This window comes from Salvelinus alpinus, chromosome 1 (genome assembly GCF_045679555.1).
Source record: "Salvelinus alpinus chromosome 1, SLU_Salpinus.1, whole genome shotgun sequence".
In the NCBI taxonomy this organism is placed as follows: Eukaryota; Metazoa; Chordata; class Actinopteri; order Salmoniformes; family Salmonidae; genus Salvelinus; species Salvelinus alpinus.
This window is the reverse complement of record NC_092086.1, coordinates 27443726-27463606: the sequence shown is the minus strand read 5'-3', so window position 1 is coordinate 27463606 and position 19881 is coordinate 27443726. Positions and strand designations below refer to the sequence as shown.

Here is a 19881-nt window from a genome sequence, read left to right as displayed (position 1 = left end):
AGCTGAGGTAAATGTAGATAAGCCTAACTGTATGTGGCCAGAGAATGTCTTTTTAGTGGTTTCAATGTCTGTAACTCCGATGGTTCTGCTGATATAGGGATGTTTTGAAAATGCTGCCCAATTCTTGAGGTTAGGATTTACAAATTCAACATAACATCTTAGTAATCTCTTAGACACAGCCCACGTCTTGTCTATTTGTTGACCTGACTCTGGAAAGACGTCTCCACATCCATTTCAGACACAGCCTCAACAATGGCACAATAGGTACACATGTACATGTCATCACTGTACTCCCACAACAGGGCCGTATTCACTAGGCACCAAATGGAGGGGCAGCAGGTAGCCTAGCGGTTAAGAGCGCTGGGCAATTAACCAAAAGGTCGCTGGTTTGAATCCCCGAGACGACTAGGTGAAAAATCTGTTTATGTGCCCTTGAGCAAGGCACTTAACTCTAATTGCTTCTGTAAGTAGCTCTGGATAAGCGTGTCTGCTAAATGACAAATACAAGGAAAATGGCCTGAACAGGGAGAGACTTGTTCAATTAGAAATGCTCCTTTTTGTTTTCAGTTTCAAAACATTCTGCTACTGTGTGCCCTAATGAATTTGACCCATGTAACCATGTCATCACTGTGTTCTCACTGTCTGACCGTTAACTTGACCAGTCGCAGACCTCTGACCTATGCATGACTTGCTTTCTGGGAAAGCGTAGGAGCACACACATACTCTAGGCACCAGTCAGTCAGAGTGTCTCTGCTGAGTCTAGTACAAACAGGCTGGGAAGCTCTGAATGCCAGACTGCTGAGTATAGTACAAACAGGCTGGGAAGCTCTGAATGCCAGGCTGCTGAGTCTAGTACAAACAGGCTGGGAAGCTCTGAATTTCAGGCTGCTGAGTCTAGTACAAACAGGCTGGGAAGCTCTGAATGCCAGGCTGCTGAGTCTAATAAACAGGCTGGGAAGCTCTGAATGCCAGGCTCCTGAGTCTAATAAACAGGCTGGGAAGCTATGTATGCCAGGCTGCTGAGTCTAGTACAAACAGGCTGGGAAGCTCTGAATGCCAGTCTGCTGAAGCACCGTAGTAGACAATAAAGGACACACAATCTATAATGAGACTCTTTCAGACTTGACTGAACACACACACACACAGATAGACAGACAGACACACACACACTCCTCCAAAACACACACTCTGGACCTCTGCGTGACCTCTAACGGGCCTGAGTACTCACGGCAGCTGGAGGCACAAGAGAATTCTGGAAACAGAGTGAAACTGTATGCCAACACTCACATAATCCTTAGGGATCGAGGGGGACAGAGAGAGAGAGAGAAAGAACAAGAAGGAGGACCGGGACAATAGGGAGGGAGATAGAAAGAGGGGGGAAGACCTTGAGATAGACAAATGGAGAGAGAAGAGGAGGAGTTACTCTGAAAACTCCTGGATCACAGCTGTGGGAAGATTAGCTCATTGAACAGATGACCCCCCTCCCCCACTAGTACCAGAGACAAGACAACAGACTTACAGAAGAAGAAGGGATGACACTGAGATGATGTCATATAGTCCAGAAGGAGATTGTCACACTTTATTGAAAAAATACAACCTGCCATATATATACCGTAGGGAGGCAGGTAGCCTAGTGGTTAAGAGCATTGGGCCAGTAACCGATAGGTCGCTGGTTTGAATCTCCAAACCGACTAGGTGAAAAATCTGTTAACAAACTTTTGAGCAAGGCACTTAACCCCAAATTGCTCCATTAAGTCGCTTTGGATAAGAGCGTCTGCCAAATGACTAAAATGTAAATATACATGGGTCATACACCATTCTGCTCAGGGTTTAACGGTCAGCTCATCATATGGACCAATAGTAAAAACCCTTATGCAAACACATTGGTGCTAGATCACAAATGGAAACCAGAGAAATAAAAACTTTTCTGTACTATTATGTGTAATAGTAATGACAATATGCTTATTAACAAAAAATTAATTGTGCAATATATGAAAACAGATTAGACATTTCTCTCCGTCCTAAGCGTGGTGTCGGCGCCGCATAGCACAGCTGACCCTGGCCTGTACCTCAGACCTAGCCCAACCAGGGACCCGCATTTCAGATCCTACCACAATATGAACCTCCAGGGGGGACCTGGGCCCGTATTCAGAAAGCGTCTCAGAGTAGGAGTGCTGAACTAGTATCAGGTCCCTCCTGTCCATATAATCTTATTAATTATGATCTAAAAGGCAAAACTGATCCTAGATCGGCACTATACGGACCCTGGGTGAATAGTAACAATGGATGACACAGAGACAAACTTTCCCTTCTATCTCCCTTCACCCCCGTATGAGATGTAGCAGTGGTTTGGTCTGGGGAGTGTTCTCTTTGTGTAGATCCTACCACAATATGAACGACCGGGGGGACCTGAGATTACTATCCGTAACAGTGGATGACACACACACAGTAAGATAAACTTGACCTTCACCCCCTTATGAGGCGTGACAGTGGTTTGGTCTGGGGTCCGTCTGTGTCTGTGCGCAGGACAGCTGTCCCCATGCTATCCTATGCTAGGACTAATCTCCTGTAAGTCCTGTGGCTCCCCTGGTCTCATTCATTAGAGCATCTCTGAGTCTGACCTCCAGGATAGGCCTCTCCCACACACCCACTGGGCAGGCCCACTGATCAGAGCCCCTAGCCCCATAGCTCAGAGTAGCCTGGTCCGAGATCGGTTTGTGCTGTCTTACCAACTCCTATGGCTATTGTTGTGTGACGCCTCTTGATAATGACCATAGGAGTTGGCAATACCGCACAAACAGATTTGCGACCAGGCTATACTCACATACCAAAGCCCCTGATACCACAGCCGGTCCACCATCCATAGCATTCAGGCATGTTGTACAAAAATAACTGTGTCCTTCCCTTCTGAAGTGAAACAGAAAGACAGCCCAGTCTGGAGTAGCTGATACTATGTCAGTCTGTCATCACTGTACCACAACATGAGCATAACATTACCACAACATCACATCAACACTGAATGATGTAAGCTTTCTTTGATACGCTGGGCTCACTTTCAATCCCGTACAATATCCATCTTGGTATTTCATACATTATTTGTATCTATACTTTTGCATATAAAGGTGTTCGGCTCATAGATGGAGATGTTCATAACAAGTAATAAAGCATTATAGATGCTCTTAGCAAGTAATAAAGCATTATATTTGCTCATAACAAGTAATACAGCATTATGGATGCTCATACTGTAGCAAGTAATAAAACATTATAGATGCTCATAGCAAGTAATATAGCATTATATTTGCTCATAACAAGTAATAAAGCATTATACATGCTCATAGCAAGTAATAAAGCATTATATTTGCTCATAACAAGTAGTAAAGCATGATAGATACTCATAACTAGTAATAAAGCATGATAGATACTCATAACTAGTAATAACACATGATACCTGCAGGCTTTACGTAAATGTTACAAGGTGTTACATAGATCTCATACATCTTTAAAGTGGTCATATCATCCCCAGACTATCTTTTCCTTCTATGGTACTTTCATGTCCCAATCCTCATACATCTCTGAGCAGTGTACTGTAGTGGCTTCATGTTGCTGTGTGTCTTATTAGCACCCCCTGGTGGACTACACAGGCATTGTAAAAAAACTCAACGCTTGATCTATTCACTCTTAACTTGATTGATGAATTCCCGTTCTAGTAATTCTATTTCTATGTCGGGGACATTAGAATATGAAATAGTGGAGAGGAGGTCATTGATGTTATAAAGAGAATGGTCCCTTAAATGAACTAAAACTGCCTTAGAATGAGTGAAGCAGGCCTATAGGCTAGATAATCATAGGGGGCTTGTGTGTGTGCATGTATGCATGCATTTAGTCAATGTATCTTAAATGCTATCATATTGAGAGGGATGGATGGAGTAAGGCTTTTGATTGTCTATGCATTGTTAACACCATCTATGAATACCAGTTCATATCCAACATAGGGAGCAAAGTGGAAATGTTATGACATTATGAGAAAACAGATGTTTTGATACAAACAGAGATGATACAGAAGCAATGCTATTCAGCCTCCAGTTTGTGCTTTTCCTGGTGAGCGAATCCTTGAAGTCTGAGGCGCATCGATCACACAATAAAATCACAGGAGGATCATGGGAGGAAAAGTTTTATCCATCTTTGGGCGTACGTTCCTTCTCTTACAGGGTCAAAACAAACCCCAATGTTTAAGATCAGGTCACAGTGTTCACAAACATCTCACATAGTCCATATTCCCCATACTCCTTATAGCTGGGCTGGCTAACACCTATTATGGTGCTTTTCTACTTTCTAAATACAAAAATAAGTGCCTCCTCTCTCCAGAGCAGTCCTCAGAGGAAGTGGGAGTTAGTGGTAGAAGAGGAGGGACATCGGATGGTTTAGGGAAAGAGCGATGATGATGGGAGGATTCAGAAGAAGCTGCTAATCTTGAGTCTCTTATTCCAGTCCAGCAGACAAGTTCAGTCCAGCAGACAAGCTCTCTCTGAGGTGGGATGAGGGTATAGAGAAGGGTGGAAGGAGGGGTAAAGGATGAGATGTCCATCATTCCATCCCGTCCATTTTGGAAGCAGGGGGGAGTGGGTGTTGGATTGCCAACGTTCAAAGAACAACATTCTATCTGCGTGTTCTCTTCTGTTGGATTGGGTGGTAGTGGTGGTGGGGTAACGGGTAGGGATGTTGAAGGTAAGTTTCAGAAATGTCAAATTCGACAGTCTTTCTGCTTCTCTCATTGGGTGGCAGAAAAGTTCAGAAGTTGCTGAAGAGCTGGTGTTTTTTGTCCCAGTCCATCTGAGGGGCTCTCTTCTTGGCTCTCTTGGCGTGGGCCTTCTCTTTGGCCTCAGCCGCTGTGGGACTCAGGAGCAGGCCGATCTCAGCAAAGGGGTCCATCAGACGGCTCACCTCATCCTCTCCCAGCTAGATAGATAGATAGATAGATAGATAGATAGATAGATAGATAGATAGATAGAAACAGACAGACAGACAGACAGACCAGACCAGACCGAGATTAATATCGGAGACGACTTGGTAGTTATAGTGTGGATTGACATACACATGCATGGCAGGGTTGAGGTCTATTCAATTTCAATTCAGGAAGTAAACGGGAATTCCAATTCTTCTAATTTGCTCAATGATTTGGAATTGGTCAAATGTGGGAATGGTAAAATTGGTAGACCTCAGTTTACTTCCTGAATTTAATGAATTGAAATAGAACCCTGATGTGTAATTCTGATAATATCTGTGTTAATGTGATACATGTGTTATACGAAATAACAAGAGGTTATATACTGTACACTCCAATATAGTCCACACACACACACACACACACACACACACACACACACACACACACACACACACACACACACACACACACACACACACACACACACACACACACACACACGTCTCACCTGCAGGCTGTTGTCTGGACTGCTCAGGTCAGAGTGGTGTGACTGCATGGAGCGGCTGGTGAAGCTGCCGTTGATCTGAGGACTGGGGGAGCCGTTGGATATGGACGGACCGTCATAGTCTGGGAAACAAGGGTCAGAGTTACTCTCTATGTACAGATCTAGGATCAGCTTCTCTACCCTTTCCTCCCCCCAATCCTAACCTTAACCATTAGTGGGGGAAATGTAAAACTGATCCACCCTACGGGCAACTTCACCCAACAGCCAGAATTACAGGCTCAGATTTTCAGTTATCTGATGCTGGTTTTGATGAACTACCCCGTAACATTTCATTATAGATTAGGATCATCAACACCATTACTGCCTTCTCAATATGCAACTGTAAAATGTACATGTACAATTAGACTAGAGACTTGTCCTGAGCTGTACCTTTGGCGTGGTTTATAGGAGTACACTTTAAATAAATATTCTGTTTTACAGATCAACAAGGGTGTAGGCCTACCTTTGACGTGGCTGGCCAACGGGGTGACGCCCATCTTCTTAAAGTGATGGTCTGTGTCAGGGTCCACCACCAGCAGCCTGGTCTCATCTCCTCCTCTCTTTATGAAGGCCACGACCTCCGCATGGCGCATGCCCTCCACGTTCACCCCATTCACCTGAAAGGAGAGAAGGGAGAGAGAGGGGAAGAAAGGGTGTTATGGGTCAGTGATGTCAGATGTCTCCATCTATACTGTTGTCTGTGATTCTGTGATCTGGCCTCGTCACTGTCTCAATGTTTCAATGTCTGAAAGACGTTCAGGGCTGTCTGGTTGTGAATATGGATACAGTAGGAAAGAAACAGTGAAAACTCTAGATCCTGCTGCTGGTTCAGACAGGAACAACTAAGTATCCAAAACAAGTTCTAAAAAAGCACACTAGTGATGTTGGTTGGTCGGTCGTCTGTCATTACTGGTGTGCAGACTTTACACTGGTGGACTTACAGTTGATTTCTGATACGTCCACACTGGACCAGTGCAGCAGGTCACCAGTCTCAATCCAACAACATTCTCTTTACCTGAACCAGCATTTTAGAGAACACATTCACAACTGTCCAAAACCATGGTATAGCCTAAACTAAAATACGTATTTATTCAGACAAGGATCAACAGAATATGCGAACCGTTACTTGATCCAAACAGTAGAGGGTGCAATGCACCAAACGATCATTTTCCACTGGACTCAATGAAGAGAGGACAAAACCTGTGAGGAATCAGACACACATTTTTGCAAGATGGTGCATAGAGAGAGAGAATATTCTGCATTCCTTCCTCAATGACGTACAAGCTGAACAGAATACCTTTACATTCCATACCCCATTACAACAAGGATGGAACGAGCATGTAAGCTAATGGGCTCTAACAGTAGAACATAATTTATTTGTTTCCTTTCCAAACACTTTTTTTCTCTCTCTTTGGTCATAGTAAACCCTCTGTTATTGGTTCGGCAACTTGTTGAATTCAGCTGGAAAAGAGTGGGGGGGGGGGGGGGGGGGAGTGTGTGAGGAGAGAAAGCGAGGGGAGCGAGAGTGTCTGAAAGGAGAGAAGAAGCCCTCACACCTACACCCCAGTCACTAACACATCAGCACGTTTCTGTCAGAGAGTTTCTCCCTGTGACTTTCCACAGACTCCTGTATATTCCATGAACTCTATTCAGCTAGTACTGTAGCTTTGCACGGTGCTGCCTGCCTTAACGTTGGTACACCATCAAATATTGATGCCTAGCTTCTGCTGAACCAATAGTGTGGGTTTCAGGTATCAGTGTCCTGAGGGGGATTTTGTTTTAAAATTCAGTAACGCTGCTACTTATGAAGTGAGGGCAGTAGGAGGTGGTTGTGACACAGACTGGTCTAATACACTGTAACAACACGGCTAGATACCAGACTGGTCTAATACACTGTAACAGCACGGCTAGATACCAGACTGGTCTAATACACTGTAACAGCACGGCTAGATACCAGACTGGTCTAATACACTGTAACAGCACGGCTAGATACCAGACTGGTCTAATACACTGTAACAACACGGCTAGATACCAGACTGGTCTAATACACTGTAACAACACGGCTAGATACCAGACTGCTCTAATACACTGTAACAACACGGCTAGATACCAGACTGGTCTAATACACTGTAACAGCAGGGCTAGATACCAGACTGGTCTAATACACTGTAACAGCACGGCTAGATACCAGACTGGTCTAATACACTGTAACAGCACGGCTAGATACCAGACTGGTCTAATACACTGTAACAGCACGGCTAGATACCAGACTGGTCTAATACAATGTAACAACACGGCTAGATACCAGACTGGTCTAATACACTGTAACAGCACGGCTAGATACCAGACTGGTCTAATACACTGTAACAACACGGCTAGATACCAGACTGGTCTAATACACTGTAACAACACGGCTAGATACCAGACTGGTCTAATACACTGTAACAACACGGCTAGATACCAGACTGGTCTAATACACTGTAACAACACGGCTAGATACCAGACTGGTCTAATACACTGTAACAACACGGCTAGATACCAGACTGGTCTAATACACTGTAACAGCAGGGCTAGATACCAGTCTGGTCTAATACACTGTAACAGCACGGCTAGATACCAGACTGGTCTAATACACTGTAACAGCAGGGCTAGATACCAGACTGGTCTAATACACTGTAACAGCACGGCTAGATACCAGACTGGTCTAATACACTGTAACAGCACGGCTAGATACCAGACTGGTCTAATACACTGTAACAACACGGCTAGATACCAGACTGGTCTAATACACTGTAACAGCACGGCTAGATACCAGACTGGTCTAATACACTGTAACAGCACGGCTAGATACCAGACTGGTCTAATACAATGTAACAACACGGCTAGATACCAGACTGGTCTAATACACTGTAACAGCACGGCTAGATACCAGACTGGTCTAATACACTGTAACAACACGGCTAGATACCAGACTGGTCTAATACACTGTAACAACACGGCTAGATACCAGACTGGTCTAATACACTGTAACAACACGGCTAGATACCAGACTGGTCTAATACACTGTAACAACACGGCTAGATACCAGACTGGTCTAATACACTGTAACAACACGGCTAGATACCAGACTGGTCTAATACACTGTAACAGCAGGGCTAGATACCAGTCTGGTCTAATACACTGTAACAGCACGGCTAGATACCAGACTGGTCTAATACACTGTAACAGCAGGGCTAGATACCAGACTGGTCTAATACAATGTAACAGCACGGCTAGATACCAGACTGGTCTAATACACTGTAACAGCACGGCTAGATACCAGACTGGTCTAATACACTGTAACAACACGGCTAGATACCAGACTGGTCTAATACACTGTAACAGCACGGCTAGATACCAGACTGGTCTAATACACTGTAACAACACGGCTAGATACCAGACTGGTCTAATACACTGTAACAGCACGGCTAGATACCAGACTGGTCTAATACACTGTAACAACACGGCTAGATACCAGACTGGTCTAATACACTGTAACAGCACGGCTAGATACCAGACTGGTCTAATACACTGTAACAGCACGGCTAGATACCAGACTGGTCTAATACACTGTAACAACACGGCTAGATACCAGACTGGTCTAATACACTGTAACAACACGGCTAGATACCAGACTGGTCTAATACACTGTAACAACACGGCTAGATACCAGACTGGTCTAATACACTGTAACAACACGGCTAGATACCAGACTGGTCTAATACACTGTAACAACACGGCTAGATACCAGACTGGTCTAATACACTGTAACAGCACGGCTAGATACCAGACTGGTCTAATACACTGTAACAACACGGCTAGATACCAGACTGGTCTAATACACTGTAACAGCACGGCTAGATACCAGACTGGTCTAATACACTGTAACAACACGGCTAGATACCAGACTGGTCTAATACACTGTAACAGCACGGCTAGATACCAGACTGGTCTAATACACTGTAACAGCACGGCTAGATACCAGACTGGTCTAATACACTGTAACAACACGGCTAGATACCAGACTGGTCTAATACACTGTAACAGCACGGCTAGATACCAGACTGGTCTAATACACTGTAACAACACGGCTAGATACCCGCCTACTCTCTCCTAACTGTTACATAGGAAATGTAAAAGTCCAGTGAGTCCCTGTTAAGGCTAGGGAGAGACTAGGAGAAGGAGGGAAAGAGAGACAGAGAAAGGGAGGAAGGAATGTGTAAAACCAAGAGAAGTTGAGTGTGTGTTGTGTGTGATAGAGAGAAAAATAGAAAAAAAGAGCATGAAAGAAAGCGAGAGAGTGAGAGTTAAGCAGTGATAACCGTTACAGTGCTGACCCCTTCACTATCAGAAACGCATCTCTATCTATTCTTTCTTTCTCTCGCTCGCTCTCTCTCTCCCTCTCTCCCTCTCTGTCTCTCCCTCTCCCTCTCTCCGTCTCTGTCTCTCCCTCTCGCTGTCTCTGTCTCTCTCTCGCTGTCTCTGTCTTTCTCTCGCTGTCTCTGTCTCTCTCGCCATTAGAGTAGGTGTCAGAACATAAGGCTCAGTGGAGTCATCACACACTAATTGGTAGAGAATCGTCTCATCATACCAGCCCTAGTGCATGAGGAGGAACAAGCCCACTTTGTATTGGGCTAGGAGAGCAGGTGTTGTGTCATGTTCCATAGCAGCAGCAATCCTTCACAATCCAACAAAACAATCCAGCCCACTCAAGCTAATTAATAGGGCCCTTGTTCACTAGACGACTCCCACACAATACAACAGTCAGTGTAGTGCTAGTGGGCCAAACCTGTTTTTCATTGGAATACAGTGCTGTTTGAATGCTTTACAGAGCAGTCGATTTTCAAGGTACTATCATAATCGTCAGTGTTTGCTTAGGTTGCACACCCTGGAATGTTTCCAATGGTTTACCTGAGTGTGTGAGTGTGTGAGTGAGTGTGTGAGTGAGTGAGTGAGTGAGTGAGTGAGTGAGTGAGTGAGTGAGTGAGAGAGAGAGAGAGAGAGAGAGAGAGAGAGAGAGAGAGAGAGAGAGAGAGAGAGAGAGAGAGAGAGAGAGAGAGAGAGAGAGAGAGAGAGAGAGAGAGAGAGAGAGAGAGAGAGAGAGAGAGAGAGAGAGAGAGAGAGAGAGAGAGAGAGAAAAAGAATATGGGTCTTCACCTTACTAACGAGCTGCTGACAGATGGACCAAGCAGTGCACCGTGCCACACAGTTGCTTGGTCAGAGACATCCTCCATTAGCCACAGAGAATAACACACACATAATCATCCTCTAGTCAACCGCTGAGCCCACACACCTGCCTGGGGTTACCTAGGCCAAACCCCCGGGGCTCTGCCTGCAGTTTCAGCAGGTACAGTGACCTAGCCACTTAGCACTAATCCAGCTAGAACTAACAGACACAGCATCAAAACCAATGACTGAGTGAAACAGGGCTTCACTGACTACAGTTTACTGACACTGACTGTATAGGGGAAACTGCATAAGGTAAAAGTAGTCCTTAACCCTTAACCCCAGATCTAGGACCAGATCAGCCTACTCCTGATCCTAACCTAAATGATTATAGGCAGTGATGTAAAGTCACTACATGACCAAAAGTATGTGGTCACCTGCTCATTGAACATCTCATTCCAAAATCATGGGCATTAATATGTAGTTGGTTCTTCCTTTGCTGCTATACCAGCCTCCACTCTTCTGGAAAGGCTTTCCACTAGATGTTGGAACATTGCTTTGGGGACTTGCTTCCATTCAGCCACAAGAGTGTTAGTGAGGTTGCGCACTGATGTTGGGTGATTAGGCCTGGCTCGCAGTCGGCACTCCAATTCATCCCAAAGGTGTTCGATGGGGTTGAGGTCAGGGTTCTGTACAGGCCAGTCAAGTTCTTCCACACCGATCTTGACAAACCATTTCTGTATGGACCTCGCTTTGTGCACTGGGGCATTGCCATGCTGAAACAGGAAAGGGCCTTCCCCAAACTGTTGCCACAAAGTTGGAAGCCCAGAATCGTCTAGAATAAGGGGCCTAGCCCGAACCATGAAAAACAGCCCCAGACCATTATTCCCCCTCCACCAAACGTTACAGTTGGCACTACGCATTGGGGCAGGTAGTTTATTCCTGTCATCTGCCAAACCCAGATTCGTCCATCAGACTGCCAGGTGGTGAAGTGTGATTCATCACTCCAGAGAACGCGTTTCCATTGCTCCAGAGTCCAATGATGGCGAGCTTTACACCATTCCAGCTGACGCTTGGCATTGCGCATGGTGATCTTAGGCTTGTGTGCGGCTGCTCGGCCATGGAAACTAATTTTTATGACGCTCCCGACGAACAGTTCTTGTGCTGACGTTGCTTCCAGAGGCAGTTTGGAACTCAGTAGTGAGCGTTGCAACCGATGATAAATGATTTTTACACACCACACACTTCAGTACTCGGCGGTCCCGTTCTGTGAGCTTATGTGGCCTACCACTTCGTGGCTGAGCTGTTGTTGCTCTTAGACATTTCGCACTTGACAATAACAGCCCCTACAGTTGACCGGGGCAGCTCTAGCGAGGCAGAAATTTGACGAACTGACTTGTTGGAAAGGTGGCATCCTATGACGGTGCCACGTTGAAAGTCACTGAGCTCTCCAATAAGGCCATTCTACTGCCAATGTTTGTCTAGGGAGATTGCATGGCTGTGTGCTCGATTTTATACACCTGTCAGCAACGGGTGTGGCTAAAATAGCCAAATCCACTAATTTGAAGAGGTGTCCACATACTTTTGAATATATAGTGTACTTAAGTAAAAATACTTTAAAGTACTACTTAATTTTCCTCCACTGTATTCCTAAAGAAAATGATTTACTTTTTACTGAAAACATTTTCTCTGACACCCAAAAGTAGTCATTACATTTTGAATGCTTAGCAGGACAGGAAAATGGTCCAATTCACACACTTATCAAGAGAACATCCCTGGTCATCCCTACTGCCTCTGATCTGGCGGACTCACTAAACACACATTCTTCGTTTGTAAATGATGCCTGAGTGTTGGAGTGTGCCCCTGGTTATCCGTACATTTAAAAACAAGAAACTCGTGCCATCTGGTTTGCTTAATATAAGGAATGTGAAAGTATTTATACTTTTACTTTTGATACTTAAGTATATTTAAAACCAAATCGTTTTTTACTTTAACTCAAGTATTTTACTGGGTGACTTTCACTTTTACATATTTTCTATCAAGGTATCTTTAATTTTACTCAAGTATGACAATTGGGTACTTTTTCCACCACTGATTATAGGGACCCTGAATCAGTGGGTAGGGAGTAACTTCACTTAGCGCTAATCTAGCTAACACAGACAGGGTTTCAATGACTATAGACGAACCACTGAGCTGAAACTGTACACCCAGACTGTGTTCATTAGAAATCCCTTTCCCTCGGTCCTGTCAAAACACAGCTGATACTGTTGAGCCCCATTCATACAGGAAGGGAGAAGGCCAAGGCTTTTAACTGTGTTGTGTTCAGAAGAGGACACCAATACAGGTTCTTGATCTACAAATACCTTTTTGAATATGATGTGGTGGAATGTCACAGATGGTTGCTGAATGCTGCTTTGCAGACATATTGTGGAAGGTAATGTATAGACGTAGAATGAGATTCTATTGTTATGAATTGAAGAGCACAGTAGAGACAGACAGTACTGTATTGTCTCAGGTATTTGGGCTCTCTGAGTGCTTACAGCATCTAAGCAGTGGGGAGGGGAGTCAGTGGAATGTCCTACAGTACTGCATTGAACTATACCCTGTATTAACCCAATGGAGTCCATTGTATTTACTGTCCTGTGTAGTCATCTGTCTCTGTCTCTCTCTCCCTGGGCGTGTGTATTCAGGTTCAGGGCAGGGCATCTGTCTCTCTCCCTGGGTGTGTGTATTCAGGTTCAGGGCAGGGTATCTCTGTCAATTACATTTCAATTTAAGGGGCTTCATTGGGAACTGGACCTTTTTTGGAACACCATTATTTTTGTCTTACTGAGATTAACTGTCAGGGCCCAGGTCTCACAGAATCTGTGCAGAAGATCTAGGTCTCTCTGTTTCTCTCTCTGGATGTGTGTCTTCAGGTTCAGGGCAGGGACTCTTTAGTCTCTATATAAACATGATAAAACCTATTTATGGACCTTAGAGCATATGGACAGGGAGTGACCTGGCCTGTTATTGTCATCTAACAGACACAGGAAGCTAGCTCCCATAGCTACAGTTCACTCTCACTGTCTCCTGTTGCTGGACAGACAGAGGGACATCAAAGCATTGAAAGCAACTCCTCCCTCTAGTGCCAGTGTGTGTGCAGCCGTGCGTGTTATTCATACTGTATGGGCAGGACTGGAATGGTATAGCCGTCCGTGTGTGTGTGATTGTGTGTGTCTCTCTTTGACCCTGTTGGGGTCTACTGTATCCAACTGCTCTGCCTGCCATATTACACTTTGTTTTTACTGTTTCCAGCCTTGTGTTTTCACCACAACGCTGTGGTAACGTGATGGTAATGCTACGAGCCAGGTTAGGTTCAGTTAAACTAAGCTAGATTCTGTTTGGCTCTGTGTGACTTTCATTTAACCCTGTGTTTTTGATGCGGTGTATTTTACGTCCTGTCTGACTCTGTATTTGGCCCTGTCTGACCCTGTATTTGACCCTGTTTTGGCCCTGTGTGGCCTTGTTAGGCCCTGATGTACTGCTCTGGGGTCAGGGCTCATGGGAATGTGTCTGGGGGTCTGATTGAGAGGGTGTATGGTGAGCAGGATCAGTATGTTCCACACGTCTGCTTCTCCCCTGTCTGTCTCCTTCTATCCCTCTATCTCTGACCCTCTGCTATCCCTCCATCCCTTCTTTCTCCCACACATTCAGGCCTCATATGTTTCTCTCCCGTCTGTATCCTGCTTTCAGACTGATGAACAACCTCTCCCCACTATCAGCCTGTCCTCCTTAATCTCAACTCAAACATGTGAGAGATGAGGCCGGGGTCCGGGCCGTGTTATAGCAGTGGTATCGTTAGAGGGGTTAAACCAGGCACATGTGGACCTGCACACGCATGACGGATGAGCATTGAGACTGCTGCCACACGAGGTCACCCCTGTGTACACGCACACTGATAAGCACAAACCCAAACATTCACAAGCAAGCACACATACATTTGCATGTACATAGGGGAGTAAAAGGCCTCTTGGGGTCTCACTCTGTATCCCTTATCTCAGACACATGTTCAATCACCCCACTCCCTCTCTCTCTCTGACATGTTCTATAAACCCCCTTAATTAGGGTGTTCCAACACCATTCCTCAAAGCCCACCTCATTAGGGTCTCATTAGGACCATTGTAAACTAGCTGATTGGAGTCTGTCTCCTTCGCTCTCACCACTTGTCTAAAGTTTACAAACCAAGCCTCTACTGGTCCATAGTTCCCTGATTATTAAGACATCAGACCTTTCTCTCCTCTCCCCTCCTCCACCCATCCTTTCTCTCCTCTCCCCTCCTCCACCCATCCTCCCATCCTCCACCCATCCCCCTCTCCTCTCCCCTCCTCCACCCATCCTTTCTCTCCTCTCCCCTCCTCCACCCATCCCCCTCTCCTCTCCCCTCCTCCACCCATCCTCTCTCTCCTCACCTCTATGAGTCTGTCCTGTGGTCTGAGCCCGGCGTGGTCAGCTGGAGACCCAGGGTCCAGGGAGCGGATGTACTGGCCCGGCCGGGACTTCTCACTGTGCAGGTTGAAGCCGTAGCCAGTCTCGGCCCGCACCAGGTGGCACAGCCTGGGGAACAGCTCCGATGGGTCTACTGGTGGCCGCGCCACCTCGGCATGGGCATTAACATGGGCCAGAGCCTCCTGTAGTGAACAGAGAGAAAGATACACAATATCATCTACAGTCTAGTCATATACACTACTGAGTACTCAAAGAAGTATTGTCAAATTTAAGTGCAGAAAGAAGTTTGGATCCCTCCAATAGTCTTGCTTGTTTGTGTTCTCTACCAAACAAACACAGGGAAATGAAATGTGCCTTCTGCTTGATCCCAACCCCTACCTATCTACTGTATATCCTGTTCAACTTGAGTCAGAGAAGCAGAACAGATTGAAGATACGACCCCTACCTATCTACTGTATATCCTGTTCAACTTGAGTCAGAGAAGCAGCACAGATTGAAGATACGACCCCTACCTATCTACTGTATATCCCGTTCAACTTGAGTCAGAGAAGCACAACAGATTGAAGATACGACCCCTACCTATCTACTGTATATCCTGTTCAACTTGAGTCAGAGAAGCAGCACAGATTGAAGATACGACCCCTACCTATCTACTGTATATCCTGTTCAACTTGAGTCAGAGAAGCAGCACAGATTGAAGATACGACCTCTACCTATCTACTGTATATCCCGTTCAACTTGAGTCAGAGAAGCAGCACAGATTGAAGATACGACCCCTACCTATCTACTGTATATCCTGTTCAACTTGAGTCAGAGAAGCAGAACAGATTGAAGATACGACCCCTACCTATCTACTGTATATCCTGTTCAACTTGAGTCAGAGAAGCAGCACAGATTGAAGATACGACCCCTACCTATCTACTGTATATCCTGTTCAACTTGAGTCAGAGAAGCAGAACAGATTGAAGATACCTACACGTATTATGTACAACACCAGCACGTGTACTAAGGCCATATGAGCAGAGAGAGAAATCCTCCATGACAGATCATCCTGATGTTATTACAGTAAGATGACTGTCAAAGAAATAAAATAGTTATTACACCACAGGAATATTCATATGTAGGCCTGCATCTCCTTAACACTGCTAGCCTATCAGTGGAAAAAACATTCAGCAGGTTCTCTATACTGAGTCTATAGTTGTAATGTAAATGATTTGGACTTTAAGTATAGAAAGACAATCTCCAACTCAAAGACCTTCACCTTGTATAAGACTAACTCATCCCAACACCACATCATAACACTCACCTCAACCTCAACCACACATAACAACTGATTATCAGGAAAGTGATACGCAATCTTAGATAAAAGGGTCTCAAACAGGTTCTTTGGCTGTACCCATAGGAGACTGTTTGGTTCCAGGAAAAGCCTTTTTGGTTCCAGGTAGAGCCCTTTTGTGTTTAATGTAGAACCCTTGGTGGAAAGGGTTCTACATGAAACCCAAAAGGGTTCTACCTGGAATTAAAACGGTTCTACCTGGAACCAAAAAAGGTTATCCTATGGAAACAGCTGAAGAACCCTTTTAGGTTCTAGATAGAAAAAAAGATGCTAAGACTGTAGACTACACTGTACATGGGAATCGAAGTAAATGTTGTGTTGAGTATCTGTGTAAAAGGTCACAATGAGCATCTAGGTTCATTGACTAACAATACGCGTCACTGGTGTCAGAGTAATTGTTATTAATGACATATTAATGACATAACCTCACCTCCACTGTTGGGTGATAAGGAGTTGTTAGGGAGTGGTAAAGGGGGTGTAGGGGGTCTGGGCTAACCCCCATATGGGACCTTCTCCCTCAAACACCCAATGAAGAACACATACCTGACACACGCTATCAGTGTGTGTGTGTGTGTACTATCACACAATATCTGCATTATACATCGCCTGTCATCAGACAATACATCCAGTCCTGCCAAGGTATTTTTAGCAGACAGACACACAGGGTGTGGTGCACTATGTTGGCTCATATGGAGGGAAAACAACAATGGTCAGCCACTCACTGGGCATAGAGGGAGAGAAGGAGGGAGGGATGGAAGGAGTAAGCAGATGTATGGATGTCACTTTTAGAAGTATTACGAGGTAGATATCTAATAGGGGAGGGAAAATCTGTTTTAATACTTACTAAATCTCTTCTGTCTCCGTCTCTCTGTCTCTCTCTCTCTGTCTCTCTCTCCCTGTCTCTCTCTCTCTGTCTCTCTCACACACACACACACCAAAATATAGAACATGGCCCATTTCATGGACAGAATTCCATTAAAATTGCTTAAACCAACAGTGTTCTGGGAAGGAGGCCCTAAGAAAGTCACCCAGGCCTGGTGTGGAGTACAATGGAATGATTCACACTGATTTCATTCAAATTAATTCTTATTGGAGGAGAAGCAGGAAGTGACCGCAAGGCCAGGAGGAAGGGGTGGGGCTTAATACAGAGCGGTCACTTAGCTATTAGCACCCAGGGATCTGTCCTGGATCCACATAGAGAGAGATGGAGGAGGGAGGGAGGGGGAAAGTGAGATTGAGAGAAAGAGAGGAAAGAGGGAGAGAGGTATAGAGATGAAGAGAAAAAGTTAAGGAGAAGAAAGAGAGGTTGTGTGTGTATGAAAGAAGAAACGAGAGAGTTGAAACAGAGAGCGAGAGTGAGTGAGTTCTGGAAGGTCTGAGAGTAAGATAAACAGTGTGAACAGCCCTGCTGGTAGACATTAGCGAGGGGAGACGGCCGTCCCTGCCAAGCCAACCTCTGACTGCCTCTAGATGCCCGTCCACACAGCACTAACCACTCCCTGGAGGGTGGCCCATGTCATCGTCCCTCTGTACGTGTGTGTGTCTTCCTCTTTCTGTGCCAAAGGCCCCCTCCGCTCTACCTTAGCCAGCACCGTCTGTGATGGCCAATCTAGGCTGAGGTGCAGCGAAACGGGAGACGTCTTATTAAAGAGTGGTGATTGGTTAAGGCTTGGAGGAAAAACAATGCATCAGTTAACAAGAAGGGACTTGGAAGATATGAGAAGCCTTCTGAGGATCTGTCCAAGACAAGTGGTCATAACAACTCTGACAATACTGTATATCTAAATAGGATTTCTCTATTTCTGCAAGCCAGATGGCAATGATCAAATGTCAGTACACCAACAGTCGTTCATGTGATTGTTTTCTCCTGTTTCTGAAGGGCAAGATAACATATATTAAAGGAAAGGAGGAAAAAGAGGAGAAGTAAACAAAGGAAAATAATCAATGTTATGACACGATCATTATGAGACGATGTATGTTATGACACGATCATTATGAGACGATGTATGTTATGACACGATCATTATGAGACGATCTATGTTATGACACGATCATTGTGAGACGATGTATGCTTTGACACGATCATTATGAGACGATGTATGCTTTGACACGATCATTATGAGACGAAGTATGTTATGACACGATCATTATGAGACGAAGTATGTTATGACACGATCATTATGAGACAACGTATGTTATGACACGATCATTATGAGACGATGTATGTTATAACACGATCATTATGAGAAGATGTATGCTTTGACGCGATCATTATGAGACGATGTATGTTATGACATGATCATTATGAGACGATGTATGTTATGACACGATCATTATGAGACAAAGTATGTTATGACACGATCATTTTGAGACGATGTATGTTATAACACGATCATTATGAGAAGATGTATGCTTTGACACGATCATTCCCCCAAAATTATTTGAAATATTTAACTTTCATACAATCACAAGTGCAATACACCAAATTAAAGCTTAACTTCTTGTTAATCCACCCACCATGTCAGATTTAAAAAAGGCTTTACAGCGAAAGCTAACCATGCGATTATCTGAGGACAGCACCCCATCATTCAAACACATGACAATCATATTTCAACCCGCCAGGCGCGACACAAAACTCAGAAATAACGCTATAATTCATGCCTTACCTTTGAAGATCTTCTTCTGTTGGCACTCAAATGTTCCATAAACATCACAAATGGTCCTTTTGTTCAAACAAAACAGTCCACTTGGCTCTACACCCAGAAAGGAGAGGGCTACTTCTTCTTTTCTCAATGGAAAAACATCAACCAATTTCTAAAGACTTGACATCTAGTGGAAGCCCTAGGAACTGCAACCAAGTGCATCATAAATCTAGATTCACTTAGAAACCAATTGAAAACAGTCACCTCAAAAAAAAGATTCCCAGGATGGTTTGTCCTTGGGGTTTCGCCTGCCAAATAAGTTCTGTTATACTCACAGACATACATTTAACAGTTTTAGAAACTTTAGAGTGTTTTCTATCCAAATCTACCAATTATATGCTGAGTAGCAGGCAGTTTACTTTGGGCACGCTTTTCATCCGGACGTGAAAATACCGCCCCCTAGCCCGAAGAGGTTTTAAAGAAGTGGTTGTTACATGTGGTGTACTGCACTGAGCTTGGTGTGACAACATCTTTCAGGTATAGTCACTCTCACACCTGTGACGGGTGTGGAGGGACTGGTTAGTTGAGCTGACAGCCAGCAGATATAGAGAATATAAATCACAACACTGCCAAATATGGCCGCCCTCCAGGCTTCACTCCTCCAACTCCACTTGGCAACAGTGTGGGAGTTTTGGAGCCAACTGGGAACAAGAATAAGAGG

At 44.7% G+C, this 19881-nt stretch overlaps 1 protein-coding gene across 2 annotated transcripts in view; it reads right to left on the bottom strand.

The window, feature by feature from the left end:
• Nucleotides 1–1549: 1549 nt before the first annotated feature.
• LOC139572393 (Na(+)/H(+) exchange regulatory cofactor NHE-RF2) overlaps nt 1550–19881 on the bottom strand; it is a 67263-nt gene continuing 48931 nt past the window's right edge. For both annotated transcript variants that reach the window (XM_071395146.1, XM_071395153.1), the window contains 4 exons: nt 15146–15364; nt 5953–6106; nt 5454–5572; nt 1550–4956 (listed from right to left, as the gene is read on the bottom strand). In XM_071395146.1, the coding sequence (XP_071251247.1) occupies nt 4789–4956; nt 5454–5572; nt 5953–6106; nt 15146–15364 (660 nt within the window). In that variant the 3' untranslated portion in view covers nt 1550–4788. The remainder of the gene's footprint in view (nt 4957–5453; nt 5573–5952; nt 6107–15145; nt 15365–19881) is intronic.